Here is a 14,415-nt window from a genome sequence, read left to right on the forward strand (position 1 = left end):
CAGACGGTGTTGGTAGTTGAATTTTCAACAATGTTGCAACTTTGTGCGGGAGCAGGAGGGGAAGAAAACACTATCAGCAGCACCAGAAAGGAGGAAGACAAAGTGTGGGAACACAGGACCTACACTTTCAACACTTTTATTAGACCTGGGTCCAGTGGACCCGAACACCTTGTATGTAATGTAAATGCGTGGGGGGAGGTACAGTATGAGGTCATTGAAAATTAGTTCGGATTTATGTTCTTCACAGAAAATAAGCCAAAGCCAATGAATTTCAGGTTGAAAAAATAATTCATTGTTTAATTTTTCTTTTGAAAAAAACTGAAAACGGGTCTCACAGACCCGAACACCATACAAGGGTTAACACAAACATCAGTCCGAGCATCTGAGCATTCAAAGTGCTTCATACAAATGAGGTGAAACTATGGATGCATGAAAGAGCAGCTGAGCCAAATGAGAACTGAATTTCAAATATAAAAGATGATTTTCAGAAATATTTTACATTTGTTGAAGTAATTTTAGATTTGAATGAATCATGAATGAAGAAGCATTACCAGAAAAATTAAGAAGAAAAGACAACTTGAGTGAAAAACAAATGACACTGTGGCTTAATTTCTGTTAACTTCCTGAAAATCATGTGTGTTGTTATGTGTGTGATCAGCAAAAAGGGATAAGAAGCAGCACTACCGTAAAACTTAGCGTTGAAGCTCAAGTTTGACAGATAACGGGTGGCAGGCGTGGCTCACACTTGACCACGGTGTTGGAGAAACTCTGAGCTCCGGGTCTTTATAATCACTCTGCGGAGCTCACAGAGACTGCAGGGAGGACAGGAGGACAGAGCAGACTTTGTGAATTATTTTTTATCTTAGATGTAATATAAATCCAACACAGGCCTCTGAGGAAAAGGATCGTGCTACAAACTTTCGTTTCTCTTCCAACAGAAAGCAGAGGAGTGGAGTTACTCAGAGACTGACTGGATTAAACACACCAAAGGTTTATATTCCAGTTGGACCGTATCTCTTACCAAGGTCTGCGCTATGTATCAGGATTTGATCTTATTCAGGTAATATCAGGGTTCTTATAGGGGTTTGTTCACAATAGTAACTCATGCAGCCATTTTTCAGTCTCACTGACCAAACTTTTTACAACATGCTGCATTTTTAATAGTAAACTTCTGTTCAGTGCTTTTCCTGTCACACACTCATACATGTGTTTTGTCTGCAGCAGCAGCTGTGTTGTTGTTAGCTTGTATTATCTGTTTAATCTCTTCAACATGGTTTTAGTTTTCTTTGTAAAGTCAGCAGCTCTGTCACTTTTCTCTGACTCCTCTTCTGCTCGACACTCAGCTGACACTCAGTTTCATTTCCACATTCATGAAGTTGTTGTCCAAGCGAATCATAGGCTCCATGATTGGTCAGCAAACTGTGTCCAGGCAGACAGGTTGGATAAGAATAACAGATTTATGTTTGATTACGCCCGTTTCCAATTCAGTTCCAGTCATTCCTGTCCCCAGGAGGTTGATGGGGGTGGGAGATGGGGGGCAGTGGGTTGTAAGCACAATGTAGATGAGTGGAGGCTTAATGTACTTAAACTTCCAGTCACAGTGAATCAGTGTGTGTCAGTGAATGCATCATGTGTGCTTCATGGCTCCATCTAGTGGACTGAAGTAGAAGTAGAGCAGCTGATGGCAGCTTCCTGTGCCTCACACTGCTGTCTGACTGCATTCAGCTGATATTTGGACAACACACATGATAGAAAGGAGGATTTTGGTTTATGTGCACATGAATGATTTGTGTTTCCTCTGCAGGTGAAGGTAGAAAGTGTGTGTGAGCTGATGTGGATTGAGCAGCATGGATCAGTGTGAGGACAGAGAGGAGGGAGTCCCTCCCTCTAAAAGCACTCTGTGTGGGGAACATGAGAGCCAGACCAAAGCTCAGAGGTGAGATGACCATCTCTAACTGTCCATGACTCTTCTCCATGTCACAGCTCAGCACTCACATCACTGCTCCATCATTATTCACACTCATACCTCGGTGTGTGTTGTTTTACAGCCCAGAGCTGTGGGGCGTACCAGGCTCAGCTGGACATAACCCTGAAACTAATCCAGAGCCTGGACCTGAACCCAGCTGTGTTTCCTTAAAGAGCAACAGGTCGAAGGATTTTGGTGAAGACTTTAAAGGCTGTTCTTCTGCTGCTGAGAGGTAATGTGTGTCTAGATGTTGTTCCTGACTCTGTATTTTTGAATAAATCCTCATGTTTAATATCAGCTCAGCTCTTTTTCACACACATTTCTATGTTGGTGTGTGAAGCGGTGTGTGTTGGAGTGTTTCCACAAACACAGCAGTCAGAGTGGAAAGAGTGGATGTTGTAGGAGGTGTTTGTGTAGTGAAGAGGCTGAGTGTCTGTAGGACTCCAGCTGCTCCAGCAGGTGTCTCCTTTGTGCTTTGCTTCAAACACAGTGTAGGGAGGAGCTTCCACTCAGGTGTTTCAGGTGTTGCTGGATGGAGGAGGACAAATAGTTTTTCCCTTCAGTGACACTTCAGCAGCTCAATGTTCTGGGAGATGTTTGTCTTTATGAAGGTTTATGGATTCTTGTTCTTACTTTGGTGAAACTGAGCAATACATTTTCCATCTAACATTTAAAGTAAATTTCCAGGTGAATAAAAGATCTGCAGCTGCAGCCTCTGTGATGTTTCACAGTCTGAAAGTAACAAATTCAACCAGAGTTCAAACAAAGGCTTAATATACGTGTGTGTTTGATATAATGCCAACAAGTACAAATAGGTGTTCTTACAGGTCTTAATCACAGAGCTCTGATAAGTCTGGTGACTTTCACACTCAGCAATTTTGCTGCCTTTTATTTTATATTGGCCTTTTTAAAGCCCTTCAAAGTCTCCCACATTCATACAGAGCTTTTAACACCAAACTCCTTTACAGTCCTTCTCCTCTCACACACGATCACACGACTGATTTGTCTGCAGCAGCTGTGTTACTGCTAGTATTTTATTATGTGTGTAATCTCTTCATATTGTTCCTGTGGTTTAGTTTGACTTCCTTCTGCAAACTCAGCTGCTCTGTTGCTGATACACGTCTCCATGAATATGATTGATCAGATGCTGCCAACACCATGTGTTTCATGTGAGCGCTCAGCTGAAAGCCTGGGTTGACTTATCGAGTTAATAACAAGCTTCACGTGACTGTGAATGCTAAAGTGAATCCAGATAAAGGAAAGAGACCCTGCTAATGTTGGACTCACTTCTTAGTGTAGATCCCAGGAGGAAGTTCAACATAGCCATTCTTTGTGCTAGCTCGACCAAACCTGAGACCACAGTGCAGGATAATGATCATCATCTGTCTCTGTCAAGGACATTTAAAATCCACAAATAACAAAAATAATTATATTTGATCATTAAAAATATGTTTTCACTTAAAAAAGCATGAGCACACTGGTGGATTACAGAAACATGAAAACTCGTTAACAGTAAAGTTAATTCAGGCGTAAACAAAGTGTCAAACATACTGAAGTAGAAGGACTGATGTTTGTGTTAAAATACCCTCTTAAAGCTGAAATACTGATTCAGCTTCTTTACTCAAGTAAAGGTAAAAGAGTACAGGCTCTGAAATGTACTCACAGTATTAAAGTAAAAACTCCATCTTTGAAGGAAATTTCTGCCAGTTTTTGTGCAAAGTTACCTGAATTTCTACCTCCAACATTAATATGAGAAAATTATCTGAACTTTTATTCTAATTAATTTAATCAGCTTGAACATTTTGTAGCACAAAAGTAGAAAATAGCTCCGTTTGCTGTTGCCTGCATTGTAGATGGGCGGCTTTGCCTCAACACCTAAACAGGAAAATGAGTTTAGTCAAGTATTAAAGTGGGATTGAAGAGGTCAGGAAACCAGAGATCAGGTGTTGTGGTGCAGCATGGTCACAAGAATCATTTAGAAATGGGTCGAAATATTTTCTCTTCTAGATTTTTTGCACAGTCTGATGTGCGGCTGCTCTGAGGTTTACTGCTCTCTGTGTGCTTAGAAAACTGTGAGGTACAAGTAGATTTGACACAAGTTATAATGGCTGATTTCCATATAACGGTGGAATACAGGGACTTAATCGTTAAGTAAGAAGAAAGTTTTAAGCCTAATCTTGAAAGTAGAGATAGTGTCTGTCTCCTGAATCCAAACTGGAAGCTGGTTCCACAGAAGAGGGGCCTGAAAACTGAAGGCTCTGCCTCCCATTCTACTTTTAAATACTCTAGGAACAACAAGTAGGCCTGCAGAGCGAGAGCGAAGTGCTCTAATAGGCTGATATGGTACTACAAGGTAGTGATGTGTGGATCGATCCTGAAATATCGATTCCTCCGATACCAATCATTTAAGTTCTAGAATCGATTCTCACATAAAAATATCGATATTTTAGTAATTTAGGGTAAATTTGTAGTTTATCATTAACTGGAACACAGTGGAAAGACACTATAACATTTGGATTGTCTACATTCAAAGGAGCCGTATTTCCGACTTTTAGATTAGATTAGATTAGATTAGATTAGATTAGATTAGATGAAACTTTATTAATCCCTTGGGTGGGTTCCTCCGGGAAATTCAGTTTCCAGTAGCAAAGCACTGCCTGGATGAGTCCTTCTTTGCTGTGCTGCTCCCCCAGCACACCACAGCATAGAAAAGTACTCCAGCAACCACTGACTGGTAAAACATCCTCAGGAGCTTCCTGCAGATGTTGAAAGACCTCAGCCTCCTGAGGAAGTACAGTCGGCTTTGGCCTTTTTTATACAGGTGCTGCGTGTTGCATGACCAGTCCAGTTTGTTGTCCACCCACAGCCCGAGGTACTTGTATGTGTTGACCACCTCCTCTCCCTCTATCTGAACTGGCAGTGGACCTTCTCTGGACCTCCCGAAATCCACAACCAGTTCCTTTATAGTCATGTGCGAAATACGGCTGTATAAATGTCTCGCAGCCCCAGCACGCTCACTCACAACAATGGCTGAGCGTAATCGGAGTCATGTGCGGACTTATTTTACCTCCACAAACAGCTGAGACGTGGTTTGCGATACATGTGGCAAAAAAGTGCTCCAAGAGTGAGGTGTTGTGGCCATACTAGCGAGACATTCAAAAGGACCGTTGGGGGGGGGGGGTGTAAATACATTTTACAGGGTTTATTTATCAGATAAAATACGTTAAATGTGACCGTTATTATTGGCCAGCCCGGAAACAGCGTGGATGTCCAAATTCAGAGGCTGCTTCCACCGTAGGTGTCACGGCTGGCGGGTTGAGCCGTGTGGTGTGGAGGAAAAGGAGGACCCAAAATGCAGACAGCCGACTGATGATATGAGTGAGAGTTTATTTACAGGTGACAGTGGCAGGAACAGACAACGAATCATGAGACAAAGTAACGGAAACCTAAACTGGGAAAACTAAAGAGCAACTAGAAATCCTCAGGACACGGGGTGAAAGGCAGAGAGACGCAGACTGACGGAGGATACCAAAAATGCAGAGATACACGGATGAATGCAGAAGAACGCAGACGAGCCGACAACGAACACAGACCGACACCCACTATATATACACACACCCACTATATATACACACACACACACACACACACACACACACAAGGTAATCAGGTAATCGCACACAGGAGGGAAGAACAGCTGATCTGAATACACATGATGACTGGAGGACACAAGCTGAACACAATGACACAATGACACTGTGACAACAGACACAGACTTTCAGAACAAAACAGGAAATCTAGGACACAAGCCTTCAAAGTAAAGCTAGGACACAAGCCTTCAAAGTAAAGCAGGAAACAAACAGACTGATTTACAACACAACACTGGGACATGAACAGAGCACCAAGGACAGACACAGGTAGGGCTGAATATACACCAAACTTCACAAACACAAAACGCTGGGTCAACGAACCAGGACCATGACAGTAGGACGCGGCCTTCTCAGTCTAAAGAAAGCCGGGTAGTACGTCACGAGCTCCCTCGGTGGAGTGAAACTCTGCCGTCTGCTCCTTGCTATCTAAAATATAACCGGGCGCTGATGTAAACTCTTCTGTATAATCAGTTTTCTGTTTGACGTTTATTCAGCTGTGTGAAAACCCCGGAGGATTAATAAAGTTAAATTTAATTTAATCTAATCTAATAACTTTAATCTCAGCCCAACTGATTTACTCACGAACAAATAAAACACTGAAAAAGCCAAACAATAACATTTTTAAGTTATCAAAGTGACTTATATATGATGTTTAACCCGAGTAGCGAAAGACCGTGGGGGTTTGAAGACGATGTGTCGGTCGGCTCAGATATTTGAAGTTTACACAGCTACATTCTCACCTGAAAACATGTTAAAAGTTTTTTGCGACCCAGAAAGATAAATAAGAGTAATATTAAAACTAAGTCACTGCAGTAGTAGTTGCATTGTTGCAAACTAGAATTGGCTGGGCCGCGCTATGAATTCTGCGATATGGTTTTTCAATTTTGTTGTCCGGGTGGAAAATCGGGAGAAATTCGGGAGAATGGTGGCTCCGGGAGATTTTCGGCAGGGGCACTGAAATTTGGTATTCTCCCGGAAAAATCGGGAGGGTTGGCCTGTATGGTTGTGGCAACATCACTAACCTTCTCAAACACCTCAGAGTAAATCATATCACAGAATATGACGAGCGTATGTTGAGGGGAACTGAAGAGGAGGACAGGGACAGGGACGACGCTACTAGGGCGAGACAGACGTCTCTCACGGAGTCCTTTAGTGCTGCAGGCAGGCAAGGTGTTCAAACAGCGCACAACTTCAGTTTTTTTATTTCTATATGATGAACTCTGCATTATTAAGTGATAAGAACAAGTAATCTGATGTCCTGTAATCATTATGACGCTATAATTTGAGATACAATAAATAAAATAAGTTTTTGTACCAAGTATAGATATCAGATCAGTATCGTCGATACCACCCTGAATATTACTTGGTATCAGATCGGAAAGAAAATCAGTGATATCACACATCACTACTACAAGGTCATTAAGATAAGATGGCACCTGATTATTTAAGACCTTGTATGTGAGGAGCAGGATTTTGAATTCTGGATTTAACAGGAAGCCAAAACAGGAGAAATCTGCTCTCTCTTTCTAGTCCCTGTCAGGACTCCTGCTGCAGCATTTTGGATTAGCTGAAGGCTTTTCAGGGAGTTTTTAGGACTTCCTGATAATAATGAATTACAGTAGTCCAGCCTGGAAGTAATAAATGCATGAACTAGTTTTTCAGCGTCACTCTGAGACAGGATATTTCTAATTTTAGAGATGTTGCACAAATGGAAGAACGCAGTTTTACATATTTGTTTAATATGTGCGTTGAAGGACATGTCCTGGTCAAAAATGACTCCAAGGTTCCTCACAGCATTACTGGAGGCCAAGGTAATGCCATCCAGAGTAAGAATCTGCTTAGATACCATATTTCTAAGGTTTTCAGGGCCGAGTACAATAACCTCAGTTTGATCTGAATTAAGAAGCAGAAAGTTAGCGGCCATCCAGGTCTTTATGTCTTTAAGACATTCCTGCAGTTTAACTCATTGGTGTGTGTTATCTGGCTTCATGGACAGATAGAGCTGGGTGTGCTATGTCTTCTGATGATGCTGCCTTGGTGATTTCAACATCCATGTCTGCTGTGACTCTAAACTTCTGGTCAGGGACTTTTTAAATATTATTGACTCTTTTAACTTGACCCAGTGGGTTACTGGTCCCACTCATGAAAAAGGTCACACACTAGACTTGGAGCGTTCCCACGGGCTGGATGTGTGCATCACAGAAATATTTGAGTTGGGCATCTCCGATCATTTTCCTGTGTTGTTCACTGTAACACTGCGCTGCTCGGTAGATAAGCCATGCGCCTCAGCGCGTAAAAAGCGAGCGCTTAATGCTCTAACAGCGCCGCTTTTTCTGCTGCCTTTATGGACTCTGGAATAATGAACTCCAGATGTTAAAGTGTTGAGGACCTTTCAGACTTTCTTCATTCTACCTGCACTGATATTTTGGACTCTATTGCTCCGTTCAGGACTCTGTGCGCTAAGCATTTATCAGAGCTGTGGTTGAATGAACATACGCGTTCCCTTAGGTGTGACTGTAGACGCGCTGAAAGGAGATGGAAAAAGGACAGATTGTATGTTTCTCTACAGATTTTAAGGACTTTCTGTCTTTCTGCTCACCAAGAAGCTGTAAAACCTGCAGACACAGTTTGTCTTAAACTTAGTGTCAGTAAACAGTCACAGGCCTCAGGTACTTTTTAATGTCCTCAATCGCTTTCTTCGTTGACGTGATAATGTCGGAGTCATTTCTTCACCAAGTATTTGTGATGATTTTTTAGCATTTTTAACAACAAGCTTCTATCTATTAGGGCTCTTGTCTCGCCGACTGCTGCCTCAGATCCGAGTCTTTCTCCTGTGTGCTCAGCTGTCTTAGAGCAGTTTGATCCTGTCTCCCTTAATGACTTGACTGCAGTAGTTTGTAACCTAAGATCATCACACTGCCCCTCTGATTGTCTCCCCCCAACTACTCTTTCAAGGATTGTCAGGTTGGAGATCGGCCTATAATTAGCTAAGACAGCTGGGTCTAGGGATGCTTTTTAAGTAAAGGTTTAACTACAGCCAGCTAGGGATGGGTACCGTTTAGATTTGAAAACCTGCTAAATCAGAATCACTTGCTGATGATGGCTTTTTTCTTTTACATTAATCACGTATAATCTTAACTCAAAGTGAACATAGACCTGATTGGTCAGATCAGCCAATTCAAAATGCTAATTCAATCAACTCTGAGTTCATGGCTAGACTCAGTTTGTTGGCCCTGCACCTTAAAACTATTCCCTGTTTGTCCCTCATGTTTTTTGGATATTGTTTTCACATCTTATGTCACGGCTAGCGGGGCGAGCCATGTTGAATTTAATAAAGGACCCAAGATGCCGACACTGCTGTGAAGTTAGTGAGCTTTATTGAAACGGTGAAGTGCAGTGGAGATGGCCTGTGCAGAAGCTAAGATAACCTCTACTGAAAAACTACAAAACTAACCTGAAACCTTAAACGGAGACACGGGGATAGGGATGGGTGTGTAAGCCGTGAGACCAGTTTTCCCGTGGTTCACTCGCGTACGTCAGTTTGAAGAGGAAAAAGAACTCCACGGGACTCCGATGTGAAAAGATGTAACCAAAAATGTATTCAAAGGTTTTTGCATCTTACAGGAGTGGTCAGGTTTAACTTATCCTCAACAAAATAACCTACTATGGTAGGAAAACCGTGTGGCTCTGTTCTACCCTTCTGCCCCCGTATCGCTTATGCCGTGTTAACTTCTTTTCTCTCTCTCTCCCCTCCCGCACCGCATGCACTAATTTGCATACATCCGTGATGCCTGGATTTTACTATAAACACGAGTCTTTAAGGCACATGTATTCATGGTACTACGTAACCTAGTTCCACCATAAACATGCATCTATTTCCTAAAATTATTAATTACACAAACAAGCTTAACAACAGCGAAATATAAATACTAAAACATATGAACTATCTTAACTTGGCTGCCACATACCGGTCCCTAATTGTGACTCTATTACACAATTACCATATTACACTTGTGGAGCCAAAGTACAAAAACTTCAGTCTCTGCAGTTGATTACTTCAGTCCGATTCCTGCAGAAGGCAAATCTTCGTAATGGGCCTGTCCAGTACACTCGTCTTGGTTTTGATCCTAACCTGCCGAACCATTCCAGCCTTGTCTGAGATAGTATGGATTACTTTCCTTGTAATCCAAGAGTTGCGTGGGGCTGTATCGTCAACAATAAGCACAATGTCTCCAACCAAAAAGTTGCGACATGGACGTGTCCACCTTTGCCTCTCTTGAAGTTGCGGCAAATATTCCCTTGCCCATCGTTTCCAGAATATTTCCGACATGTATTGCACTTGCTTCCATCTTCCTCTTGCGTAGAGATCTTGCCTGTCGAACAGTCTGGGAGGAAGCGATGGTTTGTTCCTGAGCAGCAACAGGTGATTGGGAGTGAGTACTTCCAGATCATTTGGATCACTGGACGCTTTGGTTATTGGCCGACTGTTAATAACGGCCTCCGCCTCACACCGAAGTGTATGCAGGCTCTCTTCATCCAGTGTCTGCAGCCTCAAGGTAACGTTTAGGATTTTCTTCACGGACTTGATCAATCTCTCCCAGACCCCTCCATGATAGGGTCCTGAGGGAGGGTTGAACGTCCACTGAATACCTTGTTGTTTTAGGTGGTCTTCAATTTTGGACACATTCCATTCAGCAATGGCTCTTTTAAGTTCACGCTCTGCACCAATGAAGTTAGTTCCATTGTCAGAACGAAGGGTCTTTATCTGGCCTCGTCTGGCTATGAAGACGGAGAGCATGGATGAAGGAATCTGTGTCCAGCGAGGCTGCCATCTCCAAGTGTATTGCAGGAGTAGTTAGGCAGGTGAAAATGACTCCATACCTCTTCACCGTACTTCGACCACGTTTGATCTCGAACGGACCAAAGTAGTCCACTCCGCAGTTAGTAAACGGAGGGTCATCTGGCAGAACTCTGTCTCGGGGTAGGTGGGCCATTTGCTGCTGTCCTGCAACTCCATGCTCACGCCGACAGGCAATACACCTAGCGACTATTTTTCGTACTGCAGAGTTGGCACCGGGTACCCAAAACTTTGTTCTCAACTTGGAGATAACATGATTGCGACCACTATGAGCCAAGTTCTCATGTATTTCTCTGAGGATAAGCTTCGTGACGTGAAGATCCTTGCTCAGGATTGCTGGCCGCTTAGCCTCCTCGGGTAGTGCTGCTCTGCTGAGTCGCCCTCCAACCCTAAGGATGCCTTGTTCAAGTACTGGACTCAGTTTGAAAAGCCTACAAGTCCTCTTCACCCCCTGACCTTTAGAAAGTGCGCTGATCTCCTTAGGAAATGTCTTCCTCTGACAGTAGCGAATGATTGCTTCTTCAGCCTTCGCAAGGTTCTCTACCGTTAGCTTGTTGGTGTCCCCTTGAAACAGGCTGTCCTTGAAACCTTCCATATCCCTCTCGACTTCAGGTTGTGTTTTAACAGCACACAACTCCTTCCTTTTGCGACACAATTGCAGCAGAATGCTCTTGACTTTAAGCATCCATGCCCCTGCCCTTTTAATTTTAAACCAGGATGAGAAGTACTGCAGGAACTCCAGCACTACATCTTCACATTCCTTGATTGTACTAGCACACACCAGGTTACCCTTTACCTCTGGGTCATCTGTAGTCAAGCCTTCAACTGGGTGCACCTCTTCTGGTCACTCTTCCATGGGTTTGGTGAGAAAGTCCGGCCCCTGTAACCATGTGTGGGATTGCATGAAGCTCTCTCACCAAGATGGTGCCGCGTATGGATGCCCTGGTGCTTCAGTGCGTTACTTTTGTTTTATTTTTGTGCATTTCTTCTGTGTCTGGGCACTCCTCTGGATATTCTTACACCAGAGAAGAGCTCCTTAACTGCAGGACTACAACGCCTGTGGATTTATTTCCAATATTTGTCGCATCTGCGGCAGATTTACTGCAGACTCTGATCAGGCAAGTGAGACGTCCAAAGAGAGGTAAGCGAGCCGGCGTACTCGTGCGTTTGAGGAGACGCGGACTGAGAACGGCCCTTCCGGGGATCTTCCTTTCCAATGTACGCTCACTCAGGAATAAGATAGACGAACTGGCCCTGATGAGAAGCATGAACAGAGACTTTGCCTCCTCCTGTGTCTTATGTTTTACGGAGTCGTGGCTCAGTGAGAACATCCTGGACTGCGCGCTTAAGCTGGAGGGCTTCCATCTGCTGCGCACGGACCGGCAGGCCTCTCTCTCCGGTAAAACAAAAGGTGGAGGTGTCTGCTTCTACATTAATAGTGGCTGGTGCACAGACGTAACAGTGATTGCTCAGCACTGCTCTCCCTCTCTGGAATACCTTTTTATTCACTGCAAACCGTTTTATTCTCCGCGGGAGTTTGCTTCATTCATCCTGGCCGCTGTTTACATCCCGCCAGACGCGGATGCGCAAGCAGCTCAGTGCGCACTCGCGGAGCAGATTCTCCACATGGAGCGGACATACCCGGACTCTCTCATCATTGCTCTTGGGGTCTTTAACAAAGCCAATCTGAGCCATGAGCTTCCGAAATACAAGCAGTATATTAAATGCCCGACCAGAGAGGAGAGGACATTGGACCACTGCTACAGCACGGCCTATCGCGCGGTGCCCCGCGCTTCACTCGGACTTTCTGATCACGTCATGATCCACCTGATCCCCGCGTACAGGCAGAGGCTGAAGCTCTCCAAACCTGTCGTGAGGACTAAAAAACTGTGGAGCAACGAGGCTGTGGAGGAACTTCGCACGTGTTTGGAGACCACAGACTGGGACACAATGAAGGCTGCTTCTAACAGCTTGGACGAGTTTACGGACACTGTCACCTCCTATATCCACTTCTGTGAGGACAGCATTGTGCCATCACGCACCAGGATGAGTTATAACAATGACAAACCCTGGTTTACTCCTAAACTCAAAAAGCTGTGGCTGGAAAAGAGAAAGGCGTTCAGAAGCGGAGACAGGGACTGCTACAGAGAGGCCAAGTACAGGTTCACTAAAGAAGTGGACATTGCTAAACATCAGCACTCTGAGAAGATGCAGCAGCAGATCTCAGAGAATGACTCGGCCTCTGTGTGGAAAGGTTTTAGGAATATCACAAACTACAAGCCTAAAACCCCCCACGCCACTGACGACTTGCTCTTGGCCAACACCCTTAACGACTTCTATTGCCGTTTTGACGAGCCATCAGGCAGCCTTCACACCTCCAACGGCCCCAACAATAGAGACACTTTGGACACTAATTCCCCCACCTCTCCCCCCTCCATAGAACCATCACCACCTTCAAACTGTTCACCTACAACACCCCCCTCCTCACCCCACACAAAAGAGGATTTCACACCACCCCCCCCCCCCGACCACAACTCTTCATATTCATGAAGCAGATGTGAGGAAGCAGTTTAAGAGTCTGAATGCTCGAAAAGCTCCCGGCCCAGACGGCGTGTCTCCTGCCACCCTCAGACACTGTGCAAACGAGCTGGCCCCAGTGTTTTCTGGCATTTTTAACTCCTCACTGCAGGCATGTCATGTGCCTGCCTGCTTTAAGTCCTCTACCATAATCCCTGTCCCCAAGAAACCTAGGATCACTGGACTAAATGACTACAGACCCGTGGCTCTGACATCTGTGGTCATGAAGTCATTTGAGCGCCTAGTTCTCTCCCATCTCAAGACCCTCACGGCCCCCCTCCTGGACCCCCTGCAGTTTGCATACAGAGCCAACAGGTCTGTAGATGACGCCATCAACATGGCCCTACACTTCATCCTGCAGCATCTGGACTCCCCAGGAACCTACGCCAGGATCCTGTTTGTGGACTTCAGCTCTGCCTTCAACACCATCCTTCCAGACCATCTCCAAGGCAAGCTTTCCCAGATGAATGTGCCTGATCCCATCTGCCGGTGGATCACTGACTTCCTGACGGACAGGAAGCAGCATGTGAGGCTGGGAAAGAATGTCTCGGACTCCCGGACCATCAGCACCGGCTCCCCTCAGGGCTGTGTTATTTCTCCTCTGCTCTTCTCCCTATACACCAACTGCTGCACCTCCACCCACCAGTCTGTCAAGCTAATCAAGTTTGCAGATGACACCACCGTTATTGGGCTCATCTCGGACGGGGATGAGTCTGCCTACAGGAGGGAGGTTGAACGTCTGGTGTCCTGGTGCAGCCACAACAACCTGGTGCTGAATGCCCAGAAGACAGTGGAGATTATTGCGGACTTCAGGAAGCACACAGCCCCACTCCCCCCCATCATCCTGACTGACACCCCCATCACCTCTGTGGACTCATTCCGCTTCCTGGGTACCACCATCACCCAGGACCTGAAGTGGGAGCCCACCATCACCTCCGTCATCAAGAAAGCCCAGCAGAGGATGTACTTCCTGAGGCAGCTGAAGAAATTCAACCTGCCAACACGGACGATGATGCAGTTCTACACTGCAATCATCGAGTCCATCCTCACCTCCTCCATCACCGTGTGGTACGCTGGAGCCACTATCAGGGACAAACAGAGACTGCAGCGTGTTGTGCGCTCTGCTGAGAAGGTGATTGGCTGCAGACTCCCATCTCTGCAGGACCTGTACACCTCCAGGACATTGCGGCGTGCAGTTCGGATCTCAGCTGACCCTTCTCACCCTGGACACAGTCTGTTTGACCTGCTCCCCTCAGGCAGGAGGCTCCGGTCCATTCGCACCAGAACCTCTCGCCATAAGAACAGTTTCTTCCCCTCTGCTGTTGGACACATGAACAATAACCATATGACTGTCCCCGCCACAA

The 14,415-nt window shown here is 45.1% G+C and overlaps 1 protein-coding gene across 1 annotated transcript in view; it reads left to right on the forward strand.

Annotated features, from left to right (window-relative positions):
• Positions 1-1,910: 1,910 nt before the first annotated feature.
• The window catches only part of LOC113011578 (NACHT, LRR and PYD domains-containing protein 12-like), a gene marked incomplete at its 5' end in the record, with an annotated part of 68,381 nt that continues 55,876 nt past the window's right edge, over positions 1,911-14,415 (forward strand). The window contains 2 exons of the mRNA XM_026151124.1: positions 1,911-1,936; positions 2,049-2,198. Coding sequence (XP_026006909.1) covers positions 1,911-1,936; positions 2,049-2,198 — 176 coding nt within the window. The remainder of the gene's footprint in view (positions 1,937-2,048; positions 2,199-14,415) is intronic.

Source organism: Astatotilapia calliptera, chromosome 19 (assembly GCF_900246225.1).
Source record: "Astatotilapia calliptera chromosome 19, fAstCal1.2, whole genome shotgun sequence".
NCBI classification, from domain to species: Eukaryota; Metazoa; Chordata; class Actinopteri; order Cichliformes; family Cichlidae; genus Astatotilapia; species Astatotilapia calliptera.